We start from the raw sequence: 15083 nt of genomic DNA on the forward strand, positions 1-15083 counted from the left end.
GTGTGAATGAAGGCCCTGATATTTTTCCAGGAGTGAAGGAAAGAAACACGAGGCCCCTAAGTATCCTTATGGGGAAAATGGCCCCTTTGGTGAGGGATATTCAACCAGAACTTGGTTATATCCAGAAGACACCAAAGACATTACTGTCTTTCCTAGGTGGGGAGTCACATGGGAAGGAAGGATCAGCTAATGATCAAGTGCCATGAACTTTTACCCCATGCCCAGCTGGTTATGTAATAGTAGTTATTCTGGGGTGGAGAGAGTTCCTCTTTTTTTTTTTTTAAAAAACTGTTTAAACTCTCCAAATATTCTGTTAGCATTCATTGTTTATATTGTGGGAAAAATCTTTTAATATGTAACTGTATTTTCATCATTGTTAATTATTTCTGGGAACTTTTCTCCATATTTTATGACAGTAAAATCAAAAGTATGTTGTTTTTTTCTAGAATGAGAGAGTTTATGATACTTAGGAGACAGTTATGATGTAGCATAAAATTGAGGACAAACCTTAAAAATCTGTACTTATGTATGAAATAGGATTGATAAAGTCTATCGATAAAGGTACTCATTTTGATGAACAAATCTACTTATCTGCAGGATTTTGATCTAGATTCCAAAATTCGTGCTGAGATTGACAGGAAAACAGCTAATAAAATTCAACGAGTGGAAAAGGAATTAGCTTGGGAAAAAGAGAAACACCAACTTGGCCTAAGGAAGCTACAGAATAGGTAGGATGCATATTTCTTGCAAGTTAAGATGTTTGAGAGCATATATTTGAAGAAAGTAGTTTCCAGTGGCTTTATTGAAGTGGTCAGATTAAGAGGTCTCCTGAAGTACCTACTAACTCCTAAAATCTCAAGGAATCCTCTTGTCAGTGCTACTGACTTCCTGAGCTCACTCCTTCCTAGTTTAAGTCTGCAAAATTTTTTGCAAACCAAATTATGTCATACATATTTACTTTCGGTTTTTAACAAACTATTTATTTTATAACTAATTAACATGTGAGCATGTATATATTAGAAAATTAAAATAGAGCCAAGGGGGCTTCCCTGGTGGCACAGTGGTTAAGAATCCACCTGCCAATGCAGGGGACACGGGTTCAAGCCCTGGTCCAGGAAAATCACACATGCCACGGAGCAACTAAGCCTGTGCGCCACAACTACTGAGCCTGCATGCCACAACTACTGAGCCTACACTCTAGAGCTCACGAGCTGCAGCCCACAATGAGAAGACTGTGCACGGCAATGAAGAGTAGCCCCCGCTCGCCACAACTAGAGAAAGCCCAAGCACAGCAACGAAGACCCAACACAGCCAAAAAAAGAAATAAAATTCAAAAAAATTAAAAAAATAAAAGAACTTTTATAACACTCCAGAAATTTCCCTCGTGGCCTCCTCCTGATAAATATTTACTCTCCAAAGATGAATGTTTATCACCATAGATTAGTTGTGTCTGTGAACTTCATATACATGGAAAGCTGCAGTATGAACGCTTTTGTATCTGGCTTCTTTATTCAGTATCATGCCTAAGATTACCCATGTTGATGCAGGTAGCAGTACTTCATTCATTTTCATTGCTTTGTAATATTCTATTAAATGGTTATACCACAATTTATTAATCCATTTAACTGCTGATATTTGAGTTGTTCCTATTTTTTGGCTTCGATGAATAATGCTGACATTCTTGTGCATGTCTTTTGGTGGACATAAGCACTTATTTCTGTTTTCTATATAATCAGGAGTGGAACTGCTAGACCATAGGTTCTAAGCATGTTTAGCTTTATTAGACACTGACAAACGGTTCTCCAAAATGGCTCAATTTATTTATACTCTGATCATCAATGTATGAGAATTCCAATTGATTCCCATTGTATTCATTTTCTAGGGCTTCCATAACAAAGTACCACAGACAGGCTGGCTTACAATAACAGACATTTATTATCTGATAATTCTGGAGACCGGAAGTCCAAAATCGAAGTGTTGACTAAATTGGTTTCTTTTGAGAGCTGGGAGGGAGAATCTGTTCCATGCCTTTTTCTGAGCTTCTGGTGGCTTGGCCAGCAATCTTTGGTGTTTCTTAGCTTGTAGATGCATCACTCTAAATTTTCTGTCTTCACATGGTGTTCTCTCTGTGTTTCTTCGTATAATATTGCCTCTGTGCTTGTCCAACTTTTCTCCTTTTATGAGGACATCAGTCATGTTGGATTAGGATCCACCCTAATGATCTCATTTTAACTTGATTACCTCTGTTAAGACCTTATTTCCAGATAAGGTCATATTTTGAGTTACCTGGGGGGTTAGGACTTCATATTCTTTTGGGGAGACACAATTCAACCCATAACACTCATGCTTGCCATCACTGGGCATTGTCAGCTCTTTAAATTTCAGCTATTCTGTAGTAGTGTCTCAGTGTGATTTAAATTGGCATTTTCCAGATGAGTGACGATTTTCAGTCACTTTTCCTATACTTACTGGTTATTTTTATATTCTCTTTTGTTAGGGGTTTGCTCAAGTCTTTTGTTCATTTAAAAATTGGGTTGTGGGAGTTATATATTCTGGATGAGTCTCGTCATACACATGACACATGTATATATGACATATCTATGTGTGTGTATGCATGCATGTAAAATATCTTGCCCTACTCTGAGGCTTGTCTTTTCATCCTCATTATAGTGTCTTTTTGAACAGAAATTTTTCATTTTAATAAAGTTTAGTTTATCAGTGTTTTCCTTTGCAATTTATCAATATTTTCACTAACTTTTTATGGTTAGTGCTTTTATGTTGTAGTTAAGGAATCTTTGCCTATTCCCAATTCATGAATAATTCTCCGTTTTCTTCTAGAAGCTCTACTGTTTTGCCATTATCTATCTTGGGTAATTTTTGTGGGTGGTGTAAGATAGCGATCAAGTGTCTTTTGTTTCTATATGGATATCCAATTGTCCCACTGTCATTCGCTGAAAAGACCATCCTTTCCTTACTAGATTGTAGTGATGGTTTTGTCAAAAATCCGGTAACCACATATATATGGGTCTGTTTCTAAACTCTTCATTTTATTCCATTGGCCTGTCTGTTTTTGCGCTAGTGTCACAAGACCTTAATTATTCTTGACATCTGATATTATGAACCCTCTGGATTGTTCTTCACCTTCAATATTGCTTAGGTCCTTTGCACAGAATAAGTTTGTCAACTTTCATGACAAAACCTAGGATTTTGATTGGAATTACATTGAATCTATAAATCAACTTAGACATAAAAAGATGAGGAAATAATTGTGAACCAGCCAAAAATAACAACAATTAAATTGATGAAGAACTTTTAAAAGATAGATGTCTGTAAGCTATAAGAGAAAGCTGAACTGGAGAGTAGTACAGACTCCTGAGCTTAATGTTTTTTATAGAGACAAATAGGGTAATATGTACATACATGTATCACCACCTGTTATCTATCATGTATGTAATATATGAAATATTATATATAATAAATGAGATAATAGATAGGAAGATGAATTACATTTCCTCAGAGTTTGATATAATCCATTTACCTTTAAACTGTAGTCTGTCTGAAAATTTTTGACTCTTCATACTATCAAAACAATGGTATTATACTGTTTATAATGAGATGTTTAGTATTTTCATTAAGAAGAAAATTCGACTTGCTCTTTAATCAAGTCCTATTCAAATTCCACTACATCCTTGTTGGGTTGGTATAAGCATGGTTGAATTTTGGATCCAGTGTGATATAGTGGTATCATTTATCAGCATAGTACATTGTGATCTTATTTTATTATGTAATAATCATGCAGCATGATTAAACTGGTGATGATTGCAAATAATTTTTTTCCCTTCAGATTTCGTGATTCGTTGGAAAGCGATACTATTGTGGTTCATGCCATACAAAGTGAACACAAGATATCCTCCTATAGGCTTGTGAAGTCCTCTAAATACTCCAAATCCAAACGGCCAAGTCAATCAGAGAGAAGAGCGAGCAAATTTGAGAGGTTTGAAAAAGAAGGAACTGGAAGAAAGGACAGTCAGAGAGATACAGGTAACCTAAATGACAAGAAGGCTCTTAAGTCCCTATTTATTAAAACTTCAAAGTTGAATTATCTTTTTGTGAGCAGAACATTTGACTCCCAGTCATGGGACTGAGAGTGGATGAGAGCACCTGGTGCTGTGGATTTCTTACTTCCCATGTCCAGCTGTTCTTAAATCTAGGATTTCCCCAGATGCTAGTTTTCCTAGGCAGTGTTTGTTCCCAGATTCCTGGGCCCCATCCCAGAGGGTAGGGCTAGAACACAGCATTTCACACTTTTCCAAGAGCATATGCTTTAAACAGTGATGAGCTGAGAATACAGATGTGAAAATAGTGCCTCTAATCCCTGCGCCCTGCCTCTTGTGACTGCCTGCAGGATGACTGCAGATGAGTAGGAGGAAGACAGGAATTCTGGGAATGGCTTGCAGAGCCCAGTCAAGGATAAAGGTCACTGTAGCCTGGCCAGATCTAGACTAGTGCCCAGGATACAGTACTGACCTTAATACTGGTTCACTCTCTTCACTGAGAAACCTTTAATGGCTTCTTTCTGCCTCTAGGATAAAATCTGAAACCATTATCCCCATATTTAATCCTTCCACAATATCCCTAATTTATTTCCAATAGCGCATTCTCATACTGCGTTATTGGCATGTTTAGCTTATTGTCTTGCTTGTTGCTTCCTAATTATGTCTGAAACTTCCACATCCAGGTTCCTGATGGAGTGACCAATTCACTCCTCTCCTCTCTGAATTCTCCCCAGTCCTTGGGGATCCAGATCAAATTATACTTTTAATTTTTTAATTGAAGTATAGTTGATTTACAATGTTGTGTTAGTTTCAGGTGTACAGCACAGTGATTGTTATATTTATATTCTTTATCAGATTCTTTTCCCTTATTGGTTATTACAAAATATTGAGTATAGTTCCCTGTGCTCTACAGTAGGACCTTGTTGGTTATCTATTTTATATATACAAATTACACTTTTACTATAAAGCCTTTCTGTGGCCACTCAGGCCACATTAAACTATTATTTTACCATGGTGCCATATATTTGAAATATGAAATGAAATGGTAGCTTATAACTATATGACCATCCATATTATTTAACTTTTTTTGTGTATATCCAAAGTATATCTCTATGCAACTTGAACATAGAGTAATTCCCCCAGTAGATACTTATAACTGATAAAATCAATTATTTTAATTAATTAATTGTTATAGAAGTTTAACTGACCTACAAAACTGTTAGTTCTAGGTGTGCAACATAGTGATTCCATATTTCTATACATTACAGAATGATCACCATGATAAATCTAGTTATCATCTGTTACCATATAAAATTATTACTACGTTATTGACTGTGTTTCCTATGCTGTACATTTCATCCCCCGACTCATTTATTTTGTAACTGGAAGTTTGTACCTCTTAATCTCCCTCACCTATTTCATCCCCCCACCCCCTCCCCTCTGGCAACCAGCTGTTAGTTTTCTGTATCTATGAGTCTGTTTCTGTTTTATTATGTTTGTTCATTTGTTTTGTTTTTTTAGATTCCACATATAAGAGAAATCATGCAGTATTTTTCTTTGTCTGACTTATTTCAGTCTAATACCCTCTAGGTCATCCATGTTGTCACAAATGGCAAGATTTTATTTTTTTTTATGGCTGAGTAATATTCCATTGTGTGTGTGTATAATATATATATATATGTATACCACATCTTCTTTATCTGTTCAGCTATCGATGGACACTTAGGTTGCTTCCGTATCTTGGCTATTGTAAATAATGCTGCAGTGAACATAGGGGCACATACATTTTTTGAATTAGTGGGGTTTTTTCCCTTTGGAAAAATATCCGGAAGTGGAATTCCTGGGTCATATGGTAGTTCTATTTTTAATTTTTGAGGAACCCTCATACTGTTTTCTATAGTGGCTGCACTAATTTACATTCCTACCAGCAGTGCCCAAAGGTTTCCTTTTCTCTATCTCCTCACCAACACTTGTTATTTGTCGTCTTTTTGATAACAGCAATTCTGACAGGTGTGAGGTGATATCTCATTGTGGTTTTGATTTGCATTTCCCTGATGACTAGTGATGTTGAGCATTTTTTCATGTGTCTGTGATAAAGCCCATAATTTTTAAATTCTAGATTTGTGTGTTTCTGACCAGTTTTTTGATTGGTCACAGACCACTGCAGTTGGTATATGTCACCTCAAATTATACATGTCAAATAGGACTCACTTGCTTTTCCCTTCCCCAATCATCATGTTACAGACACTCTTTCCCTGCTTCTCAATATCTGTCAGTGGTCTGTTATTCATTATCTTGTTCTCTAATTGTTATCTCACCAACTTTTTAATAAGGTTCGGAGGAGCAAAAATTGTGATTTAGATCTCTTTATTTTGGTATTCTAAAATAACTTATGGGATTTAACTCATGGTAGTTGCTTAATATATACTGCAGATTATAATATATACTACAGATTCATTATATTCTTGGATTTTTAAAATGTGGCAGATTAAAAACAATATTTGAAAGTTTTATTTTGATGTTTCAAAAAGATTGAAAAACATGTTGACTCTCTTTACAGGTGGGAGTATTAGTGTGCCAGAAGAATCAATCATAGAAAAAGGGAAGAAATTTCGGCCTAAAACCCTAAGTGAAATTATGGTGGAAAGTCAAATTGAGAAAACAAGGAAACTTATATTAAAGGCTGAAAGGGCCCAAATGAAAATTCAGCAGCGAAAAAAAGAATGGGAGGAAATGTAAGTTTTTTTTACCTGAAATCTTTTGTTTTAATGAGTCTCAAAATATCTTTTAAAATCTTTACATTTATTGAAGTTGGTATTTAAATAAAGAACTAAAATAAGTAGAAACCGATAGAGATATTAAAGTCAGGTTAGGTGGATCTTTCAGGGTGGTGATAGTGTGGTGGACCTTCAGTGACCCCTTGAGTTTCAGGTCTACGAATTTCATTTTGCTAATATATTCAGTGATTTTTAAGAATTAAGAAATTCTTTTCTATCCCAACATTCAGAAGATATTACTCCTGTACGTTCTTCTAACATCCTATAGTTTGGGTCTTCATCTATAGGTCTCTAAAGGTACTTTTATTTAACAAGCACATCTTTTCATTTATTTGTTTTCCACCTTTATATCTTTGGTTAAATATTTCTTCATGTCTTTTGCTCATGTTCAGATAACAGTGTTTATCTTGTACTGTTAACTTTTGAGAGTTCTTTGTATATTCTAGACATGAGTACTGTGTTGGATATTTTATTTGCAAATATTTTCTCCTAGTCTGTGGTTTGTCTTTTTATTCCCTTAACAGGATCTTTTTCAGAGCAAAAGTTTTTAATTAGGTTGAAGATAATTTATTAATTTTTTTTCCTATGAATCCTGTTTCTGGTATCAGGTCTAAGAACTCTGCCTAGCCATAGGTCCCAAAGATTTTCTCCTATTTTTCTTCTAAAGGTTTTATAGTTTTACATTTTACATTTAAGTCTGTGATCCATTTTGGTGTTCATTTTTGTGTAAGATGTGTAAAATGTGGGATTTAGATGTAATTTCATCTTTTTTTTTGCCTGTGGATGACTAATTGCTCTAACACCACTTGTTGAAAAGGCTCTTTTTCCTCCATTAAATTGCTTTTGCACCTTTGTCAAAAATTATTTAGGCATATTTGTGTGGGTCTATTTCTGGGTTTGCTTTCTGTTCCATTAATCTATATGTCTATCCCTTTGCCAATACCATAGTGTCTGTAGATTACTGTAGCTATGTAATAAGTCTTGAAATTGGGTAAACTGATTCCTTTCATCTTATTCTTCTTTTTCAAAATTATTTTAGCCATTTTAGTTATTTTGCCTTTCCATATAAATCATATATTTACCCCCAAAAAATCTTGCTGAAATTCTTTAGGAATTATTTTAATCCTGTATATCAGTTTGGGGAGAATTGATGTATTTATTACGTTGTCTTCTAATCCGTGGACACGGTATGACTCTACATTTACTTAGATCTCCTTTGATTTCGTCAGTGTTTTGTTGTTTTTAATATAAAAGTCCTATATATATCTTGTCAGATTTACACACAGATATTTCACTTTTGGGGTCAATTGTAAATGGTATTGTTTTTAATTTTGATACCTATGTGTTCATGGTATAGAAATAAAATTGTATTTTGTAGGTTTATCTGGTATTCTGTAACCTTGCTGAACTGTCATATTAGTTTTGAGAATATTTTTGTAGGTTCCTTGGGATTTTCTGTGTAGACAATCATGTAATCTGTGAATAGAGACAGTTTTATTTCTTCTTATCCAATCTGTTTGCCTCTTCTTTTCTTTTCCTTTCCTACTGCACTGGCTAAGACTGCCAGTAACATGTCAAAATAGCATAAGGAGAGCTGGTTCCTGATCTTAGGGGAGAAGCATTCAGTACTGATGGTGTAACTTTTCATTCTTTTATTTCAATCTTCTTATATAGCTACATTTGACTTTAGTGTGTTTTTGACAGCATATAGTTGGCTTATGTTTTTAAATCCACTCTGTCAATCTCAGTTCTTCACTGGGTGTATTTAGACCATTTACACTAAATGTAATTATCGATGTTTAGGGCTTATATCTGCTATTTTATATTTTGCTTTCTATTCTCTATTTTTCATTTTTCTTCTTTTTCTTGCTTTCCTGTGGTTACTTGAATATTTTAGGGTTCCAATACGATTAATCTGTAATGTTTTTGAGTGCATCATTTTGTGTAGCTTTTTAGTGTTTGCTCTAGGTATTACATTATGAATACATGACTAATCACAGTCTCCTAGTGTTGACATTTTATCAGCTTGACTGAAGTATAGAAACCTTATCTGCCTTTATGTCCCTTTACCCACCCTTCCTCATTTCCCTTGTTTGTAATATAATTGTATAAATATTTCTTCTATGTACATTTTAGAACCATATCAGACAGTTACAGTTTTTTCTTCAGTCATCAAACATAAATTAGACAATAGTAGAAGAAAAGTGTATTTGCCCATATTTTTACTATTAACATCATAATTTCTTCCTTCTTGAGGTTCCAAGATTCCTTCTATCATTTTATTTCTGTTCAGAGAGCTTCCTCTAGCCATTCTTTTAGAGTAGGTATGCTGGTAACAAATTCTCTTAGTTTTATTTGATCTAAGAATGGATTGATTTCCCCTTTATTTCTGAAGGATATTCTTACTGTACATAGAATTCTGTGTTTATCATTCTTTTTTTCAGAACATGAAAAATTCCTGCTGGCCTCCATGGTTTCTTATGATCAATCTGCTGACATTCAAATTGTTTTCCCCATAAATATAAGGTGTTATTTTTCTCTTGCTGCTCTCAATATATTTTCTTTTAGTTTTCAGAAGTTTGATGTATCTTGGTATGTCTTTGAATTTTTTTTTTTTGGTATTTATTAAACTTCTTGAATCTGTATACTGTGTCTCTCGCCAAATTTGGGAGGGTTTTCAGCCATTATTTCTTATAGTTATTTTGAAGACCTGTCCTTTTTTTTCCTTTCCTTCTGGGACTCCAATGAGACCAATATTAGATCCCTGAGACTCTGCTTTCTGTTGTTGTTTGTTTGTTTCTAGTATCTTTTCTTTCTGCTATTCAGATTGGGTAATTTCTATTGTATCTTCAAGTTAATTGATTCTTTCCTCTGTCTCCTCCATTTTGATTTTGAGCCCATCTATTAAGTTTTTGGGTTTTTTTTGGTTATTATGTTTTTCAGTTCTTTTAAAGATTCTGTTTGGTTCTTTGTTATCCTACATTTATTTATGAGACTTTCTATTTTTTCACTTGTTTCAAGCATATTCCTAATGATTTTTTGAAGAACTTTATGATGGCTGCTTTGAAAACTTGTCAGATTATTCTAACATCTCTGTCATCTTGGGTTTGGTATCTGGTAATTGTCTTTTCTCATTCAAGTTGAGGTCATCCTGATTCTTGGTATGTCAGATTATTTTTTATTGAAATCTGGACATTTGGGGTATTATGAGACTCTGGATGTTATTTATACATTCTGTTTTAGCTGGCTTTCTCTGATTTCAGCAGGATAAGGAGTGCCATCTTATTATGAGTATAGAAGTCCAGGTTACCCATTCTTCTCCAGTTGACACCTTAGGAAGGAAGAGGCTACTCGCTGGTCAAAAGTTGGTGCTCCAGATTCCACTAGACTCCCACTAATACCACTTTGCTCTCCAGTTGACTTCCACTGTTACTGTGGAGCATGGTGAAAATCATTACTCTCCACTAGGGCTCCTCACACACAACTGCAGCAGGGAGGGGGAGGGGTAGATCACCTTGTTACTGCTAGGCAGGAGTGGAAGTCCAGATTCTCTTTGGGGTCTCCACTGACACTGTGGTAGGGAGGTTTGTTCCACACACTGGTGATGAAAGTCCCGGTTCCCAGGACTCACTTTCTCTAACACCACTCTGTTGGGGTTGTGTTGCCTTGTTAAAGCCTGGTGATGGAGGACGTTTAGACTCCCCACTTGGCCTTTGCTGGCATGGGTGGAAGTAGCACCACATTTTTTTTTCTGTGGTATTGGCTGGAGTAGAGAGTTTAGTGTTTACAAGTTTTTTCTCTCGCCATTCTGTTCTTTTCTTGATGCTTTAGCTAGAGAGAGCAGGATTTTGTTGGGCTTTTGTTGTCTAAACACACTGGTGTTTCTGAGTTACTGTTTTTTTTCTTTTTTTAATTGAAGCATAGTTGGCTTACAATGTTGTGTTGATTTCTGCTGTATAGCAAAGTGATTCAGTTATACATATATATACATTCTTTTTTATATTGTGAGACATTATGGTTTATCACCATCAGATATTGAATATAGTTCCCTGTGCTATCAAGTAGGACCTTGTTGTTTATCCATTCTATATATAATAGTTTGCATCTGCTAACCCCAAAGTCCCTATTCATCCCTCCCCAATGCCCCCTCCCTTTTGACAACCACAAGTCTGTTCTCTTTGTCTGTGAGTATGTTTCTGTTTCATAGATAGATTCATTTGTGTCATATTCTAGATTCCACTTCTAAGGGATACCTTATGGTATTTGTCTTTCTCTTTCTGACTTAACTTCACTTAGTATGATAATCTCTAAGTCCACCCATGTTGCTGCAAATGGCATTATTTCATTCTTTTTATGGCTGAGTAGTATTCCATTGCGTATGTGTACCACATCGTCTTTTATCTATTAATCTGTCAATGGACATTTAGGTTGTTTCCATGTCTTGGCTATTGTGAATAGTGCTGCTATGAACAGAGAGGTGCATGTACCTTTTTGAATTATATTTTGTCCAAATATATGTCCAGGAGTGGGATTGACAGATCATATGACATGAGTTACTGTTTTCTTTAGCTCCAAGTCTGAGATATACAAGGCAAAAATAAAACCCAGAGAACTTGCCATCATATACTTCCTTGGGTCCCAAGGTTTTATGTGGCCTACCTCCTTTTCACCTTTCAGAATCTTCTTATATTTGTTTTATATATAATGTCCAGGGTTTTTATTTTCTGCTTGCTGGAAAAAATAGAAAAATGTGGGTCTATTCCATTTCCTGGAAGTGGAACTCCTCTCAATTGATTTTTCTCATATTTATCTTTAATCTGATGATGTTGCTAAGCCTACTTGGTGTAGTAACTTTTTTTCAGATTCTTTACAGTAGTTTACAGTAGTACAGTCATCTGGTCTCATGGGAGATGAGCCTTATCTTTCAGCCTGGCCTGAGATCTTCATTGTCTCTTAGACCTTTGTGATTATCCAAGGCATCTTTGTTCTTAATGGCCCCCAATGGCTGAGAGTGTGCCAAGATCCATTGCAATATGTGTATTTTTTCATTCACCAACGTGTGGGAATCATTCAGCTAGTTTCTGAACTTCTTTCAGAGGTAATTATACCATGAATAGCTGTAGATTTGGTGTGTCTGTAGGAGATGGTGAGTTCAGGAACCTCATATGTCACCACCTTGGACCAGAATCCTAAACCTGGTGTTGCCTTAGGAGAAGCTACTGAATTCTGCTTCTTCTATGAGCTTTACTTTAGACAGTAGTTACTCAGTCATCTGTGAGCTGCTCCACCAAGCTCAGGCATCAGTGGAAATTTAATCTGTGGAGATTTCAAAAGCTTACTAGCTCTTTTTACTGTCTGGCTCACTCTGTCTTGCTCGCTCTGCTTCCGTCTCCCTTTCTCTCTGTCACACACACATACCCTTCTTTGCATCAGTATCCCTGATGAACATAGATGCAAAAATCCTCAACAAATTTAGTAAACTGTATTCAACAACATATTAAAGGGATAATATACCATGATCAAGTGGGATTTATTCTAAGGATGCAAGGATGATTGAACATCCACAAATCAGTGTGACATATCACATTAACAAAAGATAAAAATCATATTTCAATAGCTGCAGAAAAAGCATTGACCAAGTTCAACGTCCATTCATAATAAAAACTCACAGCACACTGGATATAGCAGGAACATAACTCAACATAATAAAGGCCATATATGACAAGCCCACAGCTAACATTATACTCAGTGGTGAAGAGCTGAAAGCTTTCCCTCTAAGGTCAGGAACAAGACAAGGATACTCACTATTGTTATTTCTATTCAACATAAGAATGAAAATTCTAGCCAGAGTAGTTAGGCAAGAAAAGAAATAAAAGGCATCCAAAGGAAGAAGTAAAGCCATCTCTGTTTGCAGATGTCATATTATATAAAGAAAATCTTAAAGATTCCACCAAAATACCATTAGAACTAATAAACAAATTCAATAAAGTTGCAGGATACAAAATCAATACACAAAAATCAGTTGCATTCCTATACACCAATTATGAACTATCAGAAAGAGAAATTAAGAAAGAAATCAAATTTACAACTGCATCAAAAAGAATAAAATACTAAGGAATAAATTTAACCAAGGAGGGTAAAATATCTGTACACCAAAGAGTATAAGAACAGTGAGACAGAAATTAAAGAAGACACAAATAAATGGAAAGACATTCTGTGCTTATGGACTAGAAGACATAGTATTGTTAAAATATCCATAGTATGTAAAGCAATCTACAGATTCAGTGCAACCCCTATCAAAATGCCAATAGCATTTTCCACAGAAATGGAAAAAAATACTAAATATTGTACAGAACAACCAAAGACCCCGAAAAACCAAAGCAATCTTGAGAAAGAAGATCAAAGCTGGAAGTATCACACTCCCTGATTTCAAAACTATATTACAAAGCTGTAGCAATCAAAATAGTATGGTGTTGGCATAAGAAGAGATATATAGGCTAATAAAATAGAATAGATAGCTCAGAAATAAACCCATGCATATATGGTCAGTTTATGACAAAGGAGCCAAGAATATGCAATGAGGAAAGAGAGTCTCTTCAATAAATGGGGTTGGGAAAACTGGACCACTATCTCACACCATACAAAAAAATAAACTTAAAATGGATTAAAGACTTGAATGTAAGACCTGAAACCATAAAACTCTAAAAAAAAATAGGTGGTAAGCTCCATGACATCAGCCTTGCAATGATTTTTTTTGGATTTAACATCAAAAACAAAGGCGATAAAAACAAAAAGTAAATAACTGTACTACATTAAACTAAAAAGCTTCTGTACATCAAAGGAAACCATCAACAAAATGAAAAGGCAACTCATGGAATGGGAGAAAATATTTGCAATCATATATCTGATAAGGAGTTAACATCCAAAATATATAAAGAACTCATACAACTCAATAGCAAATAAAATAAAAAAAAAATGGACAGAGGAACTGAATAGACATTTTTCCAAAGAAGGCATACAGATGGCCAACAGGTATGTGAAAGTGTTCAGCATCACTAATCATCAGGGAAATGCGAATCAAACCCACAATGAAATACATTTCACACCTGTTAGAATGTCTGTCATCCAAAGGACAAGAGATAACAAGTGTTGGTGAGGATGTGGAGAAAAGAGAATCCTTGTGCACTGTTGGTGGGAACATAAGTTGGTGTAGCCACTATGGAAAACAGTGTGGGGATTCCTCAAAAAATTAAAAATAGAACTACCATATAATCCAGCAATTCCACTCCTGGTTATACATACAAGGGAGATAAAATCATTATCTCAGAGGTATCTGTACCCCCATATTCATTGTATTTGTAATAGCCAAGACAGGAAAACAACCTAAATCTCCACTGATGGATGAATGGATTTTAAAAAGTTGTGGCACATGTATACTGTACAACAGAATATCATTCAGCTATAAAAAAAGAAAGCAGTCCATTTGTGACAACACAAATGGACCTTGAGGGCATTATACTAAGTGAAACAAGTTTGACAGAGAAAGATAAATACTATATGATCTCACTTGTATGTGGAATCTAAAAAAATCTGACCTTATTGAAACAGAACAGATTGGTGGTTGCTAGAGGCAAGAGGTGTTAGGTGGGGATGGGAGAAATGGGTAAAAGTGGTCAAAAATACAAACTTGCAGTTATAAGAAATTAGTTCTGGGAATGTAACTTACCGCATGGTGACTGTTAACAATACTGTTTTGTGTATTTGAGCTGAGAGAGTCAATCTTAATAATTCTCAGCATAAGGAAAAAATTGTAACAGTGTGTGGTGATAGATGTTAACTAAATTTATTGTGGTAAATGTTTTGCAGTATATACACATATCAAATCATTATGTTGTATACCTTAAACTAATACAATATTGTATGTCAATTATATCTCAATGAAACAGAAAAATAAAAGACTTTTGATATTTTCAAAAAATATTTTGCTGTATTTGATTTGCTAGTAATTTGTTAAGGACTTTTATATTTTATTAATGAAGAATCTTGTTCTCTAGTTTTATTTTTATGCAATGTCTTCTCTGGGTTGTTATCAGGATAACAGTGGTTTCATAAAAAGAGTTGAAGTTTTTCTTTTCTATTTTCTAAAAGACTTTGTTTAGGCTTGGTATTATTTCTTCCTTAAATATTTGATAATATTTATCAGTAAAGCCATCTGGACCTGGAGTATTCTTTGAAGGAAGATTATAAATTA

The 15083-nt window shown here is 34.9% G+C and overlaps 1 protein-coding gene across 1 annotated transcript in view; it reads left to right on the plus strand.

Annotated features, from left to right (window-relative positions):
* The window catches only part of CFAP44 (cilia and flagella associated protein 44), a gene marked incomplete at its 3' end in the record, with an annotated part of 129482 nt that overhangs the window by 80148 nt on the left and 34251 nt on the right, over positions 1 to 15083 (plus strand). The window contains exons 21-23 of the mRNA XM_082654830.1: positions 598 to 728; positions 3845 to 4041; positions 6616 to 6790. Of these exons, the coding sequence (XP_082510956.1) occupies positions 598 to 728; positions 3845 to 4041; positions 6616 to 6790 (503 nt within the window). The remainder of the gene's footprint in view (positions 1 to 597; positions 729 to 3844; positions 4042 to 6615; positions 6791 to 15083) is intronic.

Source organism: Grampus griseus (genome assembly GCF_964374135.1).
Source record: "Grampus griseus genome assembly, chromosome: 5".
Lineage (NCBI taxonomy): Eukaryota > Metazoa > Chordata > Mammalia > Artiodactyla > Delphinidae > Grampus > Grampus griseus.